The sequence below is a fragment of the Physeter macrocephalus genome, chromosome 21 (assembly GCF_002837175.3).
Source record: "Physeter macrocephalus isolate SW-GA chromosome 21, ASM283717v5, whole genome shotgun sequence".
NCBI lineage: Eukaryota > Metazoa > Chordata > Mammalia > Artiodactyla > Physeteridae > Physeter > Physeter macrocephalus.
Genome location: NC_041234.1, coordinates 89,377,725 through 89,399,178, shown reverse-complemented (window position 1 = coordinate 89,399,178; position 21,454 = coordinate 89,377,725). Strand labels below are relative to the sequence as shown.

Here is a 21,454-nt window from a genome sequence, read left to right as displayed (position 1 = left end):
CTTACCCCTCCCTCCATCCTAGCCTTCCCCTTGCCCACTTCCCTCTAGCTACATGGGATTCCTTGCTGTTCTTAGTACATGTCACGCATGCTTTGCCTAAGAGCCTTTACATTTATTGTTCCTTCTGTCTGGAATATTCCTTTCTTATGTATTGGCATGGCTCATACTCTCACCTCTGATAATATTGCTCAAATTATCAGCTTCTTCATGAAACAATCTAAATTGCTAATATCCCTCCCCACTATTACTAGTACTGCCATTTTCCTTTACCCTGCTCTGTTTTTTTCTTCCATAGCACTTATCACCTTCTAGCATATTGTATAATCTACTCCCCTTGTTAGAATGCAAGTTCCATAAGGAGCTATGAAGGCAGGAATTTTTGTTTGTTTTATTCATTGATGTGTCCCCAGCACCTACAACAGTGCCTAACAAATAGTTTGTATGCACAAATTTATCAAACAAATAGTTTGATAAATATTTGTTGTTGAATGAAGATGCCTTAGATATAGTTTGAAAGAAGTATGTAGGATACATTTTTAAATCATCTGTGGGTTAGATGATTAGATATTATTTAATATTCTTTATCTTCTTTTGAATTTACCCTTCTGCCTTTTTTACTTTTGATAAAACAATATATGTATGTGCCACTCTTCTCCCTCCAAGCTAATGTCAGTTCCAGAAAGTTGGAAATTGGGGGCAGTTGCAGTACAACATGAATTTCATTTGCAGTGTGTCTGGAATGACTGCTGCCTGAGATCTTGTTGCAGATTTTTCTTCCCTTTTTTTTGATGTGATAGTAAGAAAGGGGAGGGAGAGGGACCACAGGTAAATAACTTAAGCTGTGCCTTTATCCTCTTATTATGGAAAGGTGGTATTGTTTACCTTTAAATTGGGGTTTGCATTTTAACTTAACCCTGAGACATTTCTGATTAGATCTCCTAGAATGCCTTTTGGTTATGATGTGAGCCACAAAATTTTGAGCTTGTAATCCCTCATGTTTTGTATCCCTTTGAGAAATAGGTTTAGTTAAATCGATTCTGACCATGGTCTTTGGTTCTTCAGCTCACATCTGTAAATCCTTGACTTTCTCAGCTTCTGCCCAACCAAGTATCTCAATACAGCTACTATAACTGACAAATTATCACAATGATTGATAGTTGTCTTTCATTTTACCTATGAATGAAGAGCACCTGGATCATCCTTACTTCTGTTTTTAGTTGGTAAGAGTGGTCTTTAGTTGAGATTTTCAAAAGGCTGACTTATGTAGTACTAAGTTGTAACCTTACATTTTTGCACAGAAAAATTTATGTTAAATGTGCTGGGTTGATTTCACGATGTAATATAAATGGAAATCTGCCTGATAATCAATGTTTAGAGAAATGACATTAGAGGTGACTTTTACTAGCTATTAGCTATGTGCTTTAATTTAAAAGTTGAAATACATCTCTATTTCTCTGTTAGTTTGTTATAATTTTATTTTCTTGTTTTCCTTAGGATATTAGCTGCAATGAGATTCAGGTTCTTCCCCAACAAATGGGAAAATTACAATCACTTAGAGAGCTAAATATAAGAAGAAATAATCTTCATGTATTGCCAGATGGTAAGATGCTCACTGTTCTTACTCACATGAATAAGAGAGTACCTATGTAGAATTTAATTTAATTATTTTTTATTCCTGAACAGAATTAGGAGATCTTCCGTTAGTCAAGCTGGATTTCTCTTGTAATAAAGTGACCGAAATTCCAGTTTGTTACAGGAAGCTGCATCATTTACAAGTAATAATTTTGGATAACAATCCATTGCAAGTACCACCAGCGCAGGTTTGTAATTTTAAAAAATGACACTTGTTTCTTCTATTTTTATTAAGAATTATATCTGTTACTGGTAAATCAAAAAGCATCAGAATTAAGAGTCAATTTGTTTTTGAGGTATTGTCTCAAAGAGTTTTTTTGAGAAGTGACTTTTTCACTTTGGCAGGAGGTTTAGCGTACTTTCTAGAGAATAGGATTTGGATCACCCAGATATCAACTTTCTGCTTGTGAACTGATAATTCTGGTTGTCTATGTTATTTTAAAAGGATAGACTATGGAGTCTCTGCCTCTGTCCTACTCAGGTATATATCTACTTGAGATTTGTTGTGTGATTGATTGGAATATATTTTTAGCACTGATAGGTGGAATCATAACAGAAAGAAAAATATACAAGTGGAAAAGTTTTAATTCATACTTTTAGTTTGAGAATTAAATCCACGTGGAATCCACTAAAATGATAGCATAGGAATACACTAAGCTGTAAACCCACGAGGACAAAGAATGAGACAGAAGAGGACAGCAGGGGAGAGATGGCAACAAAATTTTGGAAAATGGAAAATAAGTGAAATAGAGGTAACTAGGATCTCTACTTACACTGCACAAGAGTATCTGGCTGAGGAGGCACATGGTAGTGAAATGCCAGCCTGCACTCTATTTCTAAGCTACGTGCCCTGGCACTGGGTTTGTATACATCCAGAAGACAGGTTGCCTTTTTCTTCCTACAAAGGTGCATTCCACTCATTGCAAAGGAGGTGCCTTTTTAGGCTGGCTGGGGTCCTGGTAGTAGCTGCCCTAGCAGGATGGGGAAAGCTGAAACTGTGAAACTGTGTCTGCTGTGGGAGAAGGCAACAAGAAGCAAGTTGATTTTACTGTGTTAAACCTGGGAATGGCTTGAGTGTTTCTTTCGTGATTATTGAAGGAATCATGTAACTACAAATATAGGTATGAAAGACTGAAAACATGAAGGTCTGTAGAATATCTAAGGCTTTGATATCCAGTAAACTTTCTGAATGATTGGAGTGTTCTATAACGTGATGTCTAATACCATAGCCACTTGCTATTGAGTACTTGAAATATGGCTAGTGTGACTAAGGAACCAAATTTTCAATTTAATTTCATTTTGATTAATTGAAATTTAAATAGGTTTACATGACTAGTGGTTAACATATTTGATACTACAGGTCTAAGTTTACACTCTGATTCTTGTCCTTAGCTCCACAGCTACATGACTTCCCCTCCCTTGCCTTAGCAGAAGCCTAGGGTTGACTCTGAGGAGTAGGTGGATTCTCTCAGATTCTCCTCCTCAGCTCAGCAGCCAAATGAGTATCATTCCTTGCCTCAGTATAAGCCTGGAGTTTACTCTTTAGAGCAGCACTGTCTATTAGAACTTTCTGTGATGATGGAAATGTTCTAAACCTGCAGTGTGGTAGCCACAAGTGGCTAATGAGCACTTGAAAGTACATAGTGTGACTGAAGAATTGCATTTTTAGTTTTATTTAGATTAAATTTAAATTTAAATAGCCACATGTGGCTAGTGACTACTGTATTGGACAGCACAGCTATAGAGACTCAACCAGAGTCAGGGGCTCCAGGTACAGCTGTGGGTAGGGGTGAGACCCCATACTGGAAACAGTGAATGCTTACTTACTGAATGCTGGGACTCTCCAGTAGATGTCTCTTGCTTGGCTCCCAGAATACTTGCAGCCTCTCTTATATATCTCAGGCAGAGTTGGTGGATTTCTCTCTTGGTAAACTGACTGAACTAGGAGAAGAGACCTATAGATATACTGATCGTTGGCAGGCCCTTGAAGAAGTGTGCAGTCACTGTCTAAAATCTAGACAGTGAGGCTCACCGTTGATAAACGTCTCCCTCATACATAGAGCTTCCATTTGGCTTCTTATTGTTTCACTTTTGAAAATGAACAGACAGCAATGGATCACTAGATATTGCAGAAATAATTTCTAACATGAAAGACAGACCAAAGACACTGAAAGGCTTCCATTGAAACAAAATGGGTCACATTCATAGCGGTGGTAATCAGAATAACTTCTCGGCAGCAGCATGGGAAGCTAGAAGATGTTAGAATGATGCCTTCAAAGACTGAGGAAATATCTCCAACTTTATAAAGTCAAACTATCTGTTAAATGTAAGATAGAAAAAAGTTTCAAACATGAAAGATCTCAGAAATTTTAGCTCTCTTGCACCCTTTACTAGGAAGCTAGCAGAGGGTATACTATACCAAATTGAGGGAGTAAATTAAGAAAGAATTCATGTCCAAGATAAACAGGTATGCATAGACCTAGAGAGCAACAAGTCAGTTTGGAATAGGGGGGTTGTCTCCAAAAAGAAAATGGAAAAAGAAGAAAGAAATTGATAGCTGACTTGATGTGTTTGTCAATATGAAGCGATGTTTTACAGTTCTGTCAGAATCAGGAATGAATTAGTAATAGGCATACAGAAAATTATGCAAAGGAAAAAAATGGGACAAGTAGTCATTTTAGGAAAAGCAAAAACTTACAGGAGAAAGGAAGTGTAATCTAACTAACCTATGTAGTTCATCTGTGAATATTTTCTTGGTCATAATATTGTATGTACTGGATTTTGAGTTAATGAAAAATTGTGACAGTTATAATAATAGCAAAGATTTATATGGCACTTACCGTGCTCCAGGCACTGTTGAAAATGCTTTACATGCATTGATTCATTTCTTATAGCAATCCTATAAAACAGGTACTGTCATTATACCTCATTTTATATAGGAGGAAACAGAGGCATAGATGTTTAGTGACTTGTCCAAGGTCACATGGCTAGCATATGGTGGAGCCTGGTTTCAGACCAAGGTACTCTGACTCCAGAATCCATGCTCTAACCACTATGTTATGCTTCTGAAGAGGGAGGAAGTATGTTTATATGAGTTGGTAGGGATTGGGGATGGGAGGAAGGTGGTTGGATGATATGTGATAGTGGTGGTGATCTCATGGAGACAGCAGTGAGTGATGGCTTGAAGCGAGATCTCCAGGAATTGAACCTGGGTAGCCTGGGTGAAAACCAGGAATCCTAGCCACTAGACCACCAGGGGCTAGAGGCTAGAAACAAAGTTTCCCTGGCTCTTGCCATGTTTGGAAGCAAGAATGTTTCAAGGAGGCAAAAACTGTAAAAACAGGTACAAAATTTAGAGATACAGCACAAGTGGGAGAGCACACAGAGAAACTGTTAAGACAGAAGCAAGGCTGAGATACACACCTGGAGAGAAAGGGTGTGGGCGTCCTCCCTAATGAGCAGGAGCGCACCAGAGAGGTGATTCAAATCACTTATATAGGGCAGTTCTTCCGGGTTTCCTCTGGCCAATCATCTCGCTTTGCCTGGCTCTGAGTCCATATTTGGTTTAACTCAGGGTCCTCTCCTGTGTGCGCATGCCTCTTTCAGCCAGATGGATTCCAGTGCAAGGATTTCTGGGAAGTTGACCAAACATATTATGGTCTGGCGCCCCCTCCCTTCTCTGACCTCTGAGGAACCTCTCTGCGCATGTGTAGTTGGGGAGGTCTCCTTGACCTCAAGAATGAGAAATACATGGTCTCTTTATCTTTCATCCAAGCAGGACTCAGCTCCTCCTTGCTCCTGCCATTATCTTTATCTTGGAGTATCTGTACACAGGGGACAGGTTCCAGCTGCTCAGCCAGGGGCCCATCTATCTCATGCCTCAGTGATAGTGGTAACATAAGGAATCTAAGTCCTCATCTTCCTTAGTAAGACCTCAATAAATAAAATATATAATTGAAAAATAAAAAAATAGCATTAGACCCATGTTATTTATAAATATGAAGGTAAAAAGCAGAAACCAACTGAAAGAGTTGAATGTGGGGACTGGGTCTTAGAGATTGAAAGGGGTGGAATGGGGGATTAAGTTTTTGTTATCAGTTTTGTAATTCACTGTGATTTTTAAAACTATGTACATGAATTATTATATAAATTAAATTTACAAAAGAAAGTAATTTGCCATCATTTAATTTGGAAATAGATAATTTAAAAAAATAGTTTGGACAGATAATAGGATACATTTTAATTGGTAATGTATTTATATTCTAATAGCTCATATGTTTTAAATTTTCCTTTTAAATGAAGTTTTTCAGTGGTCAGGTCAGATCTGGTATCTATTAGGTTTATCCTTTCTATGTGGAATGATAATTACATTTTAATGTACTTTTCTTACTGTTTACTTTGTTCATTGTTTTTGTGTGTTGCTAGGTTATATGTGCCCATAAAACAAAACATTTTTTATTCTAATTTTTGAGAAATATTTATTCGATAACACTTATGGTGACTGTAGTTAACCTTTGTAAAGCTGACTTACTGTTTCCCTACTGTGCATTGTCTATCTTTTTTATATAGAATATTTTCTTTCACGTAGTATTTTTCCCTTCGTTATTCCTTTTCTTTATCACCAATGAAAATAACTTTTCAGGATATTATTTTAGTTAAATTGACCATTTAAAGCTTTATTTTATTCTAACTGGCCTACCATCACACCTTTCAACAAATTCATTTTTCCTATATTTACATTCTTTTTTTTTTTTTTTTTTTTTTTTTGTGGTATGCGGGCCTCCCTCTGTCGTGGCCTCTCCCGTTGCGGAGCACAGGCTCCGGACGCGCAGGCTCAGCGGCCATGGCTCACGGGCCCAGCCGCTCCGCGGCATGCGGGATCCTCCCAGCCCGGGGCGCGAACCCGGTTCCCCTGCATCGGCAGGCGGACGCGCAACCACTGCGCCACCAGGGAAGCCCCTATATTTACATTCTTTTGATTAGCTTTCTTCCAGTGTTTAGCCCAAATGACTTAGTGATTCTGACGAGATTACTTTAAAGAATTACATGGATTATTATTGTTTTCTGTTCTCACCACTACAATGAATATATTTCTTTTCATTTTTTTTTGAATAAAGGCAACTTTCATGAATTATAAATTTTATATTGTTTAGTGGTTTGTACATTGTGCTTTTCACAAAAATACCCAGTGAAATACAGAAAAATTAACTTATTTTTTCTAATAAGAACAGAGACCACAATAGAATTTTAGTTGGTATCAGTGTTGTCAGATTTTTTTCACCTAGTGTCAGAAGTACAAATTATTTAAATATGCAAAGTATCTCTCATGATTGTTATGTCTCTGAATAATTTGAGATTATTAAAATTTATCAATAAATTGGTAGATGACATTTATATTTGGACGTATATAATTAAATCTTCATTGTTTATTGACAGATATGTTTAAAAGGTAAAGTACACATATTTAAATACTTAAATATCCAAGCATGTTGCAGAATGGATAAGAAACCAGATTCTCTGGATCTTCCATCATTGAGTAAAAGAATGCCCTCCCAACCTCTCACAGACAGGTAATGTAATATTCTGACAGTCTCATTTCATGATGATTGTGTCTTCTTTCTATATAAAAGATATTTATTAATCTCGAGTGTACTGAATATACTTAGACTGATTGGCCCAGTGTTAAATAATTAATTGGCTGAAGTGAAATATCACCATCATAGAATGAACTTTTGGTATACTAGAATACATTTGGAATTTTCTCAAAAATTTATTATTAAAGCTTTTAGTAGTAAAATGTAAAGATTTGACATTATAGTACAGAAACACTAATTTCTCAGCACTTGACAAGTGTTAATTTACTCCTGTGATCACTCTGTTGTACGTTTCAAATAACAAGTAGAATTTGACTTTGAACTGAGGTTAGCGGAAGAGCAAGACATTTCGGGATACCTTTCACCTTCATATTCTTTATGTCTGGATCAAAGTTGAGTTACCATTGATGTTCTCTATGATATTGGTGTTTTTCTTCTCATGAGATTTTAAAATGTTAGATTTGAAATTTTGTTTTTAATTCATCCTTTCGAGATGTAGATTGGTCTGAACAATTTTATGAAAACATAATTCCATCTAGTAGCATGGAAAATAATTTGGAGTTGGATGAGAGTATACTGTTGTTAACAGTGCAAGTTCTTGAATTCACAAATAGGACTTTTTCTTGAATATTTTTGTTGCCTCAGTAGAATTAAATATCAGAACATTAAATTTAGTTCCCAAAGATTATTTTGTTTAATATTATAAATGATTGTAGACCAAACAATTCTATAAAAATTAGAATTAATTCATATATGAATCTCTATTAGTATGCTTTATATTTATTTAAAAATTACTTTAGTAACAGCATTCATTGTATTAGTCATTTATTTATTTTTAAAATATCAGTTGGGGCTTCCCTGGTGGCGCAGTGGTTGAGAGTCCGCCTGCCGTTGCAGGGGACACGGGTTCGTGCCCTGGTCCGTATTAGTATGCTTGATATTTATTTAAAAATTACTTTAGTAACAGCATTCATTGTATTAGTCATTTATTTATTTTAAAAATATCAGTTGGGGCTTCCCTGGTGGCGCAGTGGTTGAGAGTCCGCCTGCCGTTGCAGGGGACACGGGTTCGTGCCCTGGTCCGGGAAGATCCCACATGCCGCGGAGCGGCTAGGCCCGTGAGCCATGGCCGCTGAGCCTGTGCATCCGGAGCCTGTGCTCTGCAACGGGAGAGGCCACAACAGTGAGAGGCCCGCGTACCACACAAAAAATAAATAAATAAAAATAAAAATAAAAATATCAGTTGAATGCCTACCAGCAGGTTCAGGGTATGTTTTGTTGAATTATATACACATTGGCCTTGGCCCTCATGAAGCTTACATTCTAGTGGAGGATGTCAGTCAGTAAATAAAGCAAGAACACACACGCACACACACACACACACACATACACACACGTATAATTTCAAATTGTGGTGACTGCTTTGAAAGAAAGGAACAGGTTTCAGGAGTGTGGTCAGGGAATGTCTCTTTGAGAAGGTGAGGTTTTAAGTCAAGACGTGGAAGGAGAAAAGCTAGCTGTGGCAAGAGTGAGGGGAAGAGCATTTCAGGCAGAAATAATGCCATGTGCAAAGGTGTTAAGTTAGGAAGAAACTTGGTGTGTTAAAAAAAAACTGAAAGGAGGCCAGCACTGTGGTACAAGTTGATTTTGGAGAGGTAGTCAGGGCTGAAGTCATGTGGGGGCTTTGGAGGCTGTGGTAAGGAGTTTGAATTTTATTTAAAGTACAGTGGGAAGTCATTGGACAGTTATAAACAGGAGAATAACATGATCTGAATTATGTTTAAAAAAAACTATTTTGGCTCTTACAGAGAGAATACATTGGAAGTATACAAGAGTAGAAGTACAGGGACTAGTTAGGTTGTTGTGGTACTGCCAAGAGATCAAGGGGTCTTGAATAGGGTTATTGCAGTAGAGATTAAAAGGAGTGGACAGAATTGAGATATATTTTGGAGATGTTCTCTAGCAGTGCTGTCCAATAGAAAGGCAATGTGAGCCACGTAAGTAATTTTAAATTTTCTTGTAGCCCACTTAAAAAAAGTAATAAGCAGGTGAAATTAATTTTAATAATGTGTTACTTAACCCAATATATCATATGTCATTTCAACATATAATTAAATGTAAAAAATTAGTAAGTTATTTCACATTCTTTTTCTTCCTTTTAAATCTTTGAAATCTATTATGTATTTTACATTTATAGCATGTCTCAATTTGGACTAGTCACATTTCAGATGCTCAATAGCCATATATGACTGGTGGCTACTGTATTGGACAGTGCAGGTCAATAGAGTTTATTTATGAGTTGGCTTATGGGTGTGCTTATCTCTCACTCACAGCTGGTACTGAATTACTTAGAAAGTTCTCGTACTTTGAGTTTCACACTCATGTTCTTGGCTATATGGTTCTTACTACTTTCCGTGCCTTGACTGTTTTGTAAACTCTTTATTTTACATAGGCATTGCAGTAGCTATATATATCATCAGCTTTTGGAGTCAGACATAATATGCCTGTGAAGCTCTTCTCCAACCCTTAATAACTGTATGTCCTTGTGTCATGATATCTCTGGTTCTCAGCTTTCTTATATGTGAAAAGGGAATAACCATATGGATGCTGTCAGGATTAAATGAAATAATGTATATAGAGTACTTAACGCAATGTCTTACCCAAAATAATTCCTCAACAAATAGCTTATTATTATCATTATCGTCTAATACGAATACACCAATGTATTTTGGTGTAGTACATGGATGTATTATTGTGCGGTGGAGTCAGATGGATTTCAGTTCTAATCATGGTTTAACCTCTCTCTTAATTCCTCTGTGGGCTGTGTAAATTATTTAATCTCTTTGAGCCTGTTTCTTTATTTAAAATGTTAGCAATACACACTTCATAAGCTTGTTGTGAGAATTAAATATGTGCTTGGCAACTAGTTCAATGAATAATATTCAGTAAATGTCATAATTTTTCCCCTTGGGAAGTTAACTTTTATAAGCTGTATTATCTTCATTTGTAAAAAGAAGTAATGTGTAAATTGTATAATGTAAGGATTATAAATAAAATATGATGTGTACCTGGCATAGTATCTAACACAATGTAGACACAACAAATGCTAGCAATTGTTGCCTCTTTTCATCCTTCAAGATTCATCTCAAATGCCACTTTCTTGGATGAGGCCTTTCCTAACCTTACCAAGGAGAATTAATCTCTCTTTTCTCACAGCACTTTATATTTACCTTTGTCATATTCTTCAAAACATATAAAATACTCCCTTCCCCTCTGGGCTGAGAGCGCTTTGAAGCCAAACATTTTAAAATTTATCTCAGCTGTTCAGCATAGTGCCTTGACACTTGGTAATTGCTTCCCTAAGTTTGTTGATATACTTTTGAAAAGTATAAAATCAGTATTTGGGGAGGAAGTATAGCATAGTGATTAAGATCAGGGACTTTAGTGTTAGATAATCTTGGGAACAAATTTAGACTGCCATTTGCAAGTTGTATGTCTTTGGGCAATTTTTTCAACCCCTCCTGACCTCACTTTCCTCTTCCGTAAAATGAGAAAGCACCAATAACCTGCTAGAGTTTTCACAAGGAATGTATAAGGTATTACCTTTAAAGCACCTAGCCCAATTCTTGGCACGTAATGAGTGGTCAGTGTAGAGTGTATAGTAAATTTGCAAATTAAAGTGAAAAATATTTTGCAACCTGGGTGGCATACTGTAATTCAGAAATTTGCAAGGACAGCTCTATCCTCACACCAAAACAATTGCTTATTCAGTGCATCACAGACTTTTTTTGCCTCTTTTCTCTTTTCTTAATTACTAAATGGGCCTTATTTACAAAGCTAAAATATATTTTTAAAGATAATGAAGAAAAAACTCTATGAATTAAAGTTAAAAAACATTTCAGCATTCTGTGGTGAAATTTGTCAAACTGATAAAAATAGGTCTTTATCAAGATGATTTTCTAGCAGGGCTGTCTGCTTTTCTGAATCTTTCAGGAGAAATAATAAGCTATTGTTAAGTTTTTACAACAGAGCACATGAAAGAAAAATATTACATGAAGGACATGAATAAAGTGTTTTGTATGATCTGATATTTTTCTCCTCATGTCTTTAAGGATTCTACATATCAAAAATGTGTAAGACTGTATTATCTAGGGAAATTTTAGGTCAATTATGTATTATTTATTTAAGAAGAAAACCCTAACTGCCCTTAGAATTTGTATTTCCATAGTATGGAAGATTTTTATCCAAATAAAAATCATGGCCCTGACTCTGGAATTGGAAGTGATAATGGAGAGAAACGATTGTCTACAACGGAAGTGAGTCTTCTCTATTGCTGAACTGTTTTATTTTAAAATTTTATTAGAGCTTTGAAATAGACACTTGCACACACTTGATTTCTTTTGCTTAAAAATATGGTCATCATTGCATTTTATGACTTCAAATGAAAAAAAGACATGCACGTTTTAAAAAGCAGAACAGTAAACCTCATATTAATTTTTGGTTTGAAAACTGGAGATTTAAATCAGATGTTCTATACTTAAGATGTGATATTAAAGCAACTTAATCCTTATCTTATGTTTAAAACGCCTCATTTTTACTTTTTGCTTATTCTATTCAGCCATCAGATGACGACACAATCAGCCTTCATTCTCAAGTCTCAGAATCAAATAGAGAGCAGACATCAAGAAATGACAGTCACTCAGTAGGAAGTAAACCTGATTCTCAGAAAGGTAATTCATATGGTGTCTGCTATTTTTATATCATGTACATAGCTCTTATTAAAAATGAATATCTTATTATAAATGGCCTTTAAAAAATTATAGTATCTTTGGCCAACTCTTTTATTGGGAAAATATACTTTTTTCTAAGCACTGCAGTGTCAGAGAACACTGTTTACTATTCATATTTTCTAATAAATATTAATCTCCACTTAGACCAGGAGGTGTATGATTTTACTGACCCCAACACAGATGATGTAGCAGTTCCTGAACAAGGAGATGCACCTATTGGATCATTTGTCGCTTTCCTTAAGGTAAAGAAAACTTTGAACAAGTATTAATAACATGTTCTCTTTAATCTCACAAAAGTGAACAATACAATTTAAAATGATAACTTTCTTTTATATAAGGGAAAAGAAAAAGGCCCTGAAAAATCTCAGAAAAATGAAGAATTGGGAGATGAAAAAAGGTAAGCACACACTAATTCTCAAATTGAAATGTTACTTACTAATACTTGAAATATTCTTTAGATATTTCTACTTGAATGAATATATTTTTTTGTTCATTTACCTGTTAAGTTCAGATAGTTAATTTGTGAATATTTCATCTGTTTGCATTCCTCAATTAAACTGAAAATTATACTGAACATATAAGTTGAGTGTAGTATATACACCATTTTCCCCTATAAGTGTAATTATAATATCACCTATTATTATTACTGAAGAATACTGTACCTTCCCATACATTGCCTCATTTGAGCTATCTAACAACTCTTTAAAACAGATGGTATTGGAATAATTTGACCAATAAGGATACTGAGGCTTGGAGTTTCAAATGTCTGGAACTCAGGTGTTCTGACTCTTGGTCTAATACACTTTACATTTCATCAGACTGGTTATGGTAATTTTAAGGGTATTTACTTCTCTATTTTATTAAAATAATTGTACTTTGGATCTTTTCTGTATCATTTATCTTATGAAATGTTGGAATATGACCTAACACATTTTTCAGTCACTCCTTCAAGTTACTTCATAGCTGCAGGAAGGAAGGAGCATTTGTTGAATACCTACCATATACCAGGATCTGTGCTGTGTGCTTTGCCATGTTTCTTACTTAATCTTCACTAAATCCTGTGGGGTCGATATTGTCCACATTTTTACAGATGAGGAAGGTGAAGCTCAGAGACTAAAGAGTCTTATCTAGAACTACTTAGCTAGTGTCTACTAGAACCTCGGGTGTGAACCTAGCTCTCTCTCTCTGATCCCCAAGTTTTTCTCTTTTCTCTGCATTGTGCTTCCCCCAAATGACCTCATTGGTAACTTTTTAACAGTCATTAATTAATCATCTCTGGTACCCCATAAGGAGATACAGTGGTTTGTCTTGTACTCTGTATTTCATTATTCTCTTACTTTCTCACCTTATCTCATGAGGACAGTTGCCTATACTTGAGAGTCTCCAGTGGCATGCAAGATATGGTAAAGATACAGAGTCTTAGGCTTGGTACCTTTTTTTTTTTTCTTGCGGTGCACGGGCCTCTCACCGTTGTGACCTCTCCCGTTGCGGAGCACAGGCTCCGGACGCACAGGCTCAGCGGCCATGGCTCACGGGCCCAGCCGCTCCGCCGCATGCGGGATCCTCCCGGACCGGGGCACGAACCCGTGTCCCCTGCATCGGCAGGTGGACTCCCAACCACTGTGCCACCAGGGAAGCCCTTGGTACCATTTTTTAAATGAAATACCTTTGGGGTAAAATTACTAGAGTTTGGAGGACAATTTTAAAATTTCTTTGTTGTTTTTGAATGATAAAACTATATATTTTAATGAGTATTTTTTGGCAAATTGCCAATCTGTCTGAACCTATTTTGTATTTCCACTACTTAAACATCTTACATAGAGAGTCTGAAAATCAAAAGCCTGTGCTCCGCAATGGGAGAGGCCACAACAGTGAGAGGCCTGCGTACCACCAAAAAAAAAAAAAAAAAAAAAAGAATAAACTGATAAGTGTAGAGTGGCTTGATAAAATGAGAGATTTTCATAACATTTTCTATCTCTATAAAGATAGGCCAAATAGAGCTCTGTGGTCCTTATTACACTCAAGATGGAGAATATGCATTGTTAAATTACTATGGCCATTACACATTTCAGAAATTACAAAATGGTGGTGCAGTGTACCTTTTAGCCATTAATACTATTAATATAATCAGTATGCCACATTTCCTATTGAGAGGATAGATATGTTTTTATATTCCTTAAATATTCTTTATTTCTTATTTTAACATTTTAAATACAAGGACGTTATAGGGTTTTAGCTTTCACATGCTATTAAAAATAAAAAATGGTTTCTACGTTTGGAAGCTGGCATAAAATATCATCTGCCTTACTTTTTGGATAACCGTGTTTGTGTCACCTTTCAGACTTGGGAAAGAGCAATTACTTGCCGAGGAAGAAGATGATGGTTTGAAAGAAGTAACTGATTTGAGGAAAATAGCTGCTCAGTTATTGCAGCAAGAGCAGAAGAACAGGTATTTTTTTCAATAATGAGATTTAAGTGGGCAACTTTTATAATCATTAAATCTGAGTATTTAAAGATTATAAAATAAACAGTAAACAATAGGAACATCTTAAGAGCTATTTCAAGGGACTAACTACTAAAAGACAATAGGAAATACTTAGGAGAGAAATATAATATTACATATACAATTAACAGAATACTTTATACTCATCTAGTCATTATATTTAATTATTGCTTTGGTATCTCTTTTTTATTCCTGGTGCTAAATAATAATAATGGTTGATATTCACCTTAGCTCACAGTAGCATTAGATATGTTATGAGCATTTTTTTCCAAGTACGTGTCACAAGTATATAGTGTGCTTTTTATCAGATTTTGAGTTACTTGGGATATGTGTAAACTCCTTAAAATTGACCTGAATTATATAATCGTTGATTAAATCAGTGTGACGATTTGAGAGTCACAGGTTCACTTTAGTCTGTTTCTTGGTCAAGGAGCATTTCTCCCTCTGGCTGGGCTTTCTCCAAATGCGTGTTATTGGCAATGAGGAGGACATTGTGTTAATGAGTGTAAAATCAGTGCAAGTCCATTTTTAATACAGAAAAAGTTCTATGTGATGCTGAGGGTCAGCTTTATTGCCATCTTCATGTACTGAGAGTACTGCATTTATAGTTTTGAAATAATAAAGCAGATCTGAGATTTTTTTTTGTTTTGAGAAAATTAAAAGAATAATTTTGGTGCACTTAACATGGATAACTACTAAGCATTTTACTTATTCAAAGCAATAAATGTTTATGGATCACATGACCATGTTTTGGGAAGCTTACAAAAGTATACTGGCATTTCAAAGATGCTTTGAAAAATAATTACTATTAAAACTTATTCAATGACAGATGTATGGTTTTAGGGGCCACTATTTTTTAAAAATAATCACTCAGTATCTTTTTTTGCACTGCTACTACATTTATAGAATTAAAAACCATACTAGAAAATATCACTCGTCTTTATCCCTTCTATATCTAATGTATCCTCATTCTCAATTGACATTTGTCTTCTGCCATAACTTTCTGTCACCCTTTTCTGTGAATCTTATCTTCTAATCTTTCTCTATGATACATTTTTAACTGGGCTTTTTAAAAATTGGCTACTTGTGAGGTGTGTGTTTTCCCCCTTCAGTATAATTAAAGTATTGATCTCCCCATTGGTTTAAGAGGTTTGATGAAGCAAGCCACCACCTGCTCTGTGTAGCTTAAAAAATAGTTGAGTTTCTACCTCCTCTACCTGGCAGGTGAAAAAATGGCATTTATCATTATGGACAGAGAATACTGATTTTATAAGAACCCACAACAGTATCCATTTCTCTCATTGTGTTAAGAATAGCATTTGAGTGCATAATTTTAGATTTTAACATTGCCATATATAACATTTCTACATTTTCAATTTTCTCCTACTGTTGTATTAGTTTTTCATCTATCCCTCTGACAAGTTATTCTTTCTAGCCTAGATACAACATCAAATGATGTTTCATAGGTCTTGTTTTCGTGATAGTTTTGTAATCAGTACAAAACAGCGCCTAGCACTGCCTTGTACATAGTAGGTACTCAGTAATACTGTTACTGGTTAATTAATTGCTTGAAAATGAGATCAACAAATTTAAAGCTAATAGGAACCATTAATTTAGTTAATTTGTTCTCTCTACATAATTTCTGTTATTTTTTGAGATTTATACAAAATTAATTCCTTTCTCTCTGAACTGTTTCTCTACTTCATCCTTCTTTTCAGATGTTAGTGCATACAAATATAAGAGCTTTTTGGATTAAATATTAATATGCAGTGACATTAATGTTATAACTGTCTAATTTTTGAAGGCATTAAATTTTTATAATATCTGTTCATAAAGTAAGGAGTACATTTTACTTTTAAAATTTGTAATCTGTAGACAATTTAAATTAGATCCCAGAATTTTCTTATGCTGAATCTAGTGTTTTCTCCATTAAATGATCTTATCCTTCCTTCTAAAATATGTTGCTATTGCTTATATGTCTTAGATGTAGATAATTAAAATTTTTTGTTTACTGTTACAATACTAAAATTTGAGTGAGTCCAAAAAGTCAAAAGTAATCTTGTATAAGAATATATGCCTTAGAGGATTTGAGTTTGTATACCTTCTCTGGTTGTAGTTTTTCCCTTTCACACTGTATTGTTTTAGATTCCAACTTTATTAATGAAGAATCTGAAATGCTATTTAAAATTGCAAGTCAACCAGGAGTTGTAAAATTTCTTTTTAAGTTTTAACATAATCATTGTAATGTTTTTGTTTGTTTATTGTTAGTCTTGATTTAAAATAATTTATCTGGGGTAAGATTATCTTTGTATATCAGGAAGTACCACTTAAGACTCCTACTTTGACTGTATGCTTACTATTTACCTGTTCTTTAGCTAGCTACTAGTCAAAGGTAAATGCAGTGTTAACTCTCAGCTAAAAGAAGCCATGCATGTACTCCAAAATTAGAGGCAATTTAAAAATTGCTTATGTTGAGTTTAGTGATGATTTTCTTAGAGCAGCTTTGCCACTTGTTTAGTTCGTACTGTTTTTTAAAATATCTGTGATTCTTAAAGAAGGTTTATACTAGTACTTGGTGGATGAAACTATCCTAGGAAAGTAACAAGAAGATATCACACAGAATTAATAATCAAAAAGGGTGGGGAAAAGGATCACCAAATAAACCATCAAGTAGATAACTCATAAGTGTTCAAAGTCTGAAGCCTAGTTATTTAGAAGACTGCCCCTTCTTTGTCTGAGATGCATAGATTAAACTACTTTGTATTGACAGTTTATTGTTAAATTTTTTAAAGCTAATCTTTATCCCCTTTGTCAAACTATTAGATTATTTCTACTTGTATTTGAGTGTATTGAAGTCCCCCTGAATCAATGACTTTGTCTATATTAAAATAGCTGTTCCACAAATCATAATTTTATCTCCACAAATCATAATTTTATCTTCACTATAATTTAGGAAGCTAAATAAAAAACTATTGTCTTAAAAATCATTATTTTAAAATAATGTTGCTCTGTAAATTACTTAGCCAATTCTTCAAATTTCCACCAACTCTACTTATGTATGTTAGTATTAGAGAAGTGGCTACTGCTCTTCTTATACTGATTTTCTTATTACATGGCTGATTAAGTAGATGTTTAACTGGCTTCTTAAAATTTGTTTGATTATCATCCTAAAGAAAGGATTATAATACATGCAAGCAATGAATAGCTTCAGTTGACTGGTTCCCATTGCATGTTCATTCCTGCTAACTTATTCTATAGTATTTTCTAGTAATAGTCTTTACTTTTAATAATTATTTTATTTGCTTTTAGGTGTGTCCTGAGAATTTTTACTTACTGTGCAAACGTGCTTCTGAGTACTATGTGATATAGCTAAATTTTAAAAAGTAATTATGAAAAGTTATTTTGAAGTATAATTAATTAAGGATCATGGAAAGCAAAATCAGATTTTGAGTAGTTTATTATTTTGGTTTAGAATTATAGAAATTATGTACATTACCTTTTCATGTGATTTTTTTTTCTGATCATGTGAACTCTAATTTGAGGAGCATCATGTTAATCTCTAGCTTGTTATAACTAATCAGGTAGTTCTCTCAACCCTTAAAATCTATCCATTCTTTCTTTTCTGCTTGCTTTACTAATGACTTCCCTATCCTCTCCCAAAACATCTTACTTCTTCCATCTTTTGGTTTGGTTGATGTACGTGAAATGTGAATACAGACGGAGACCTTTATGTTATAGAGCATCATTCAGTGAAAAACTCTTCCAGAGGACCAGAGCAGCAGGACGTGCATCAAGGTATCTAGAGTTTGTGGACGCCTTAAGTATTAAGGGGCCAGGTTGATGCAGCTGAATTATATAGAATTATATAGTCTTTTACTTAAAACTCAGTACTGGTACCTGGATTGGGGAAGTGTCTTAATAATCTAGAAGAGGTATTTAGATAAAACAGACATTTATTTTAACTTTGAGTATCACAGAGTAAAATATTAAATATCAATTGTACACAAAATTTTTCATAGGAGAATTTTCAAGTACATAAAATATATTTTATAGGTAAGTAGATCTCAACTTTTTTTCTTTCTGCTCCAATATGACTTATACGCATAAATAATCACAACACTAGTGAGTATGGTATGGGGAGAATTCAGAATTTACTGCAGTGAAGGGCACTGTAGTTTGACCTCCCCTTCCCAGGGAATAATTCTGACATTGCCCCTCAGGATACTTCACAGTGCTATATCTCCTTTTTAAATTAAGATTTTTTTTTTCTCTTTCAGTTTTATTGAGATACAGTTGACATACAGCATTGTATAAGTTTAAGGTGTTCGGTATAATGATTTGACTTACATACATCATGAAGTGATTATCACAAGCAGTTTAGTGAACATCCATCATCTCATATAGATACAGAACTAAAGAAAGAGAAAAAAAATTTTTCCTTGTGAAGAGAACTCTTAGGATTTACTTCCTTTTTAAAAAATCACTCTTTAATGATGTAATTTTTCCTCATAGTCTTAGATAATTTATTATCTAAATTCTTCTGCATTTGAGGATTCAGTACAATTTTAGTGCCTGCCCACACAAAGGTGTCAGTAATCTCGAAATTGTTTGGTGCAAAGCTACACTGCTTTGCTTGTGATAGTTGACCTTTGCCCCTCACTGGGACTTCTTCCTGGTGAGTCTCTACTAGATCAAGCTAGTGAGGAAACTGGGGTAATGGAAATTGGTTTCTTTATGTTAACCATCTTTCTGGAATTACCCACTTATATTTATTTCATTATGTGTTTTAATAGTTAATATGTAGCTTTAATTTGGAATTTCTTTTCTCCTGTGTATTCTTTTGATAGTTGACATCTGATGATATTATTTTGAATAAAAGGCAGATATTCTACTCCTTATAAAACTAAACTTAAAATTAAGATAACATTTATATCTACAGTAAATGGATAAATATTAATAACTCTTAAATATGTTACTTATATTAAAGAAAGTTAATAATTCATTACTTTTGACTTTGAGATTAACACTTAGAATTACATAAAACTATGGACAAATAGTTCTCTCATACAGTGGTTTATCATTCTTTATTTTTCTTTTTTTTTGGTTTTCTTCGAATACTGTTTCATTTGGTTATTAAAAGTTTAATAAACTTGTGGAGTTTTTTTTAAAGAATTGAACTTTAGCACTAGGTTTGCATTTTGAATTAAGTTTTATTATTTGGCATTTGGCAAAATGATTATTACATCAACATGATCCTGTCATTTGCTATCCTGGGAAAACTAAATCAGTTATGATGGTACCTAAACAATCTGCATCTCTTTATCTTCTGTCTCAGCCAAAAGTTAGATATGCACAGGGAAATAGCATGGCTAGAAGATATCCAAGCCTTGAGAAAGGGTTTATAAGAGAAGATGCATGGAAGAGTTGGTGAACTTCATTCCTTCATAATAGCCAGTGCGCTTATGAGCATCTGATCTAAATAACATTTAAATATTGTTTTCTAGCAAAGATCTTCATGGACCAGATGCAGTTATTTATGGACATCTTTTATATCATGTATATACACTATTCTCTTTAATATACTATGGAATTAATGTGTTGATTTACTTCTAGGATTCTTAATCATTCAACTTCTGTCACAAGAAACAAGCCAAAACAAACTGTGGAATGCGAAAAGAGGTATAAAAAATCTTAGTTCTTATAGTTAATATTTTATAATGAAAGTTGATCTTTTAACAGTAATGTTCCTATATGCGGGCTTTAATTGAATAATTGATATTAATTTAATATAACTAGAAAATTTAGAGAAGAAATGTGCTTTTTTTTTAAGGAAATGTGTTATACAGCACAGGTTTAATTGACTTTTGATGTAAACAAATCCAAAAATGCTGATTTGATCTTTTTGTACTCATACCTGCATTTTGTCTTGATGACAGATTCATTTATCCATTTAGCAAACATATATCATATTACTGTTACTGTCAAGAATAATGTGTTTCTTCATCATTGATTGCGTTTATTCTCTATGTATTGTTCACTTTTTTATTTCTTTTTTTAAATTAATTTTTATTTGAGTATGGTTGCTTTACACTGTTGTTTTAGCCTCCACTGCACAACAAAATGAATCAGCCATACACATACAGATATCCCCTCCCTTTTGCACTTCCCTTCCATTTAGGTTACCTCAGTGCATTAGCTAGAGTTCCCTGTGCTATACAGTATGTTCCCATCAGTTGTCTATTTTATACATAGTATCAATAATGTATATTTGTCAATCCCAATCTCCCATTTCCTCCCACCCCACCCCCTTCCCCTTGGGTATCCATACATTTGTTCTCTACGTCTGTGTCTCTATTTCTGCTTTGCAAATAAGATCATCTATACCATATTTCTAGATTCCACATATATGCATTGCTGTACTATATTTGCTTTTCTCTTTCTAGCTTCACTCTGTATGACACTCTCTAGGTCCATCCATGTCTCTACGAATGACCCAGTTTTATTCCTTTTTATGGCTGAGTAATATTCCATTGTGTATATGTATGACATCTTTATTCATTCATCTGTCGATGGGCATTTAAGTTGCATCCATGAACTGGCTATTGTAAATAGTGTTTCAGTGAACATTGGGGTGCGTGTGTCTTTTTGAATTATGGTTTTCTCTGGGTATGCCCAGGAGTGGGATTACTGGATCATATGGTAGTTCTATTTTTAATCTTTTAAGGAACATCCATACTGTTCTCCATAGTGGCTGTAACAATTTACATTCCCACCAACAGTGCAAGAGGATTCCCTTTTCTCCACACCCTCTCCAGCATTTACTGTTTGTAGATTTTTTGATGATGGCCATTCTGACTGGTGTGAGGTGATACCTCATTGTAGTTTTTTTTTTTTTTCTCATTGTAGTTTTGATTTGCATTTCTCTAATGATTAGT

General features: G+C 34.5%; 1 protein-coding gene across 1 annotated transcript in view; it reads left to right on the top strand.

Moving 5' to 3' along the window:
• The window catches only part of LRCH2 (leucine rich repeats and calponin homology domain containing 2), an 86,536-nt gene that overhangs the window by 37,631 nt on the left and 27,451 nt on the right, over positions 1-21,454 (top strand). The window contains exons 4-12 of the mRNA XM_007109104.3: positions 1,495-1,600; positions 1,684-1,820; positions 7,069-7,202; positions 11,455-11,542; positions 11,845-11,956; positions 12,161-12,258; positions 12,355-12,413; positions 14,358-14,465; positions 20,133-20,198. Coding sequence (XP_007109166.2) covers positions 1,495-1,600; positions 1,684-1,820; positions 7,069-7,202; positions 11,455-11,542; positions 11,845-11,956; positions 12,161-12,258; positions 12,355-12,413; positions 14,358-14,465; positions 20,133-20,198 — 908 coding nt within the window. The remainder of the gene's footprint in view (positions 1-1,494; positions 1,601-1,683; positions 1,821-7,068; positions 7,203-11,454; positions 11,543-11,844; positions 11,957-12,160; positions 12,259-12,354; positions 12,414-14,357; positions 14,466-20,132; positions 20,199-21,454) is intronic.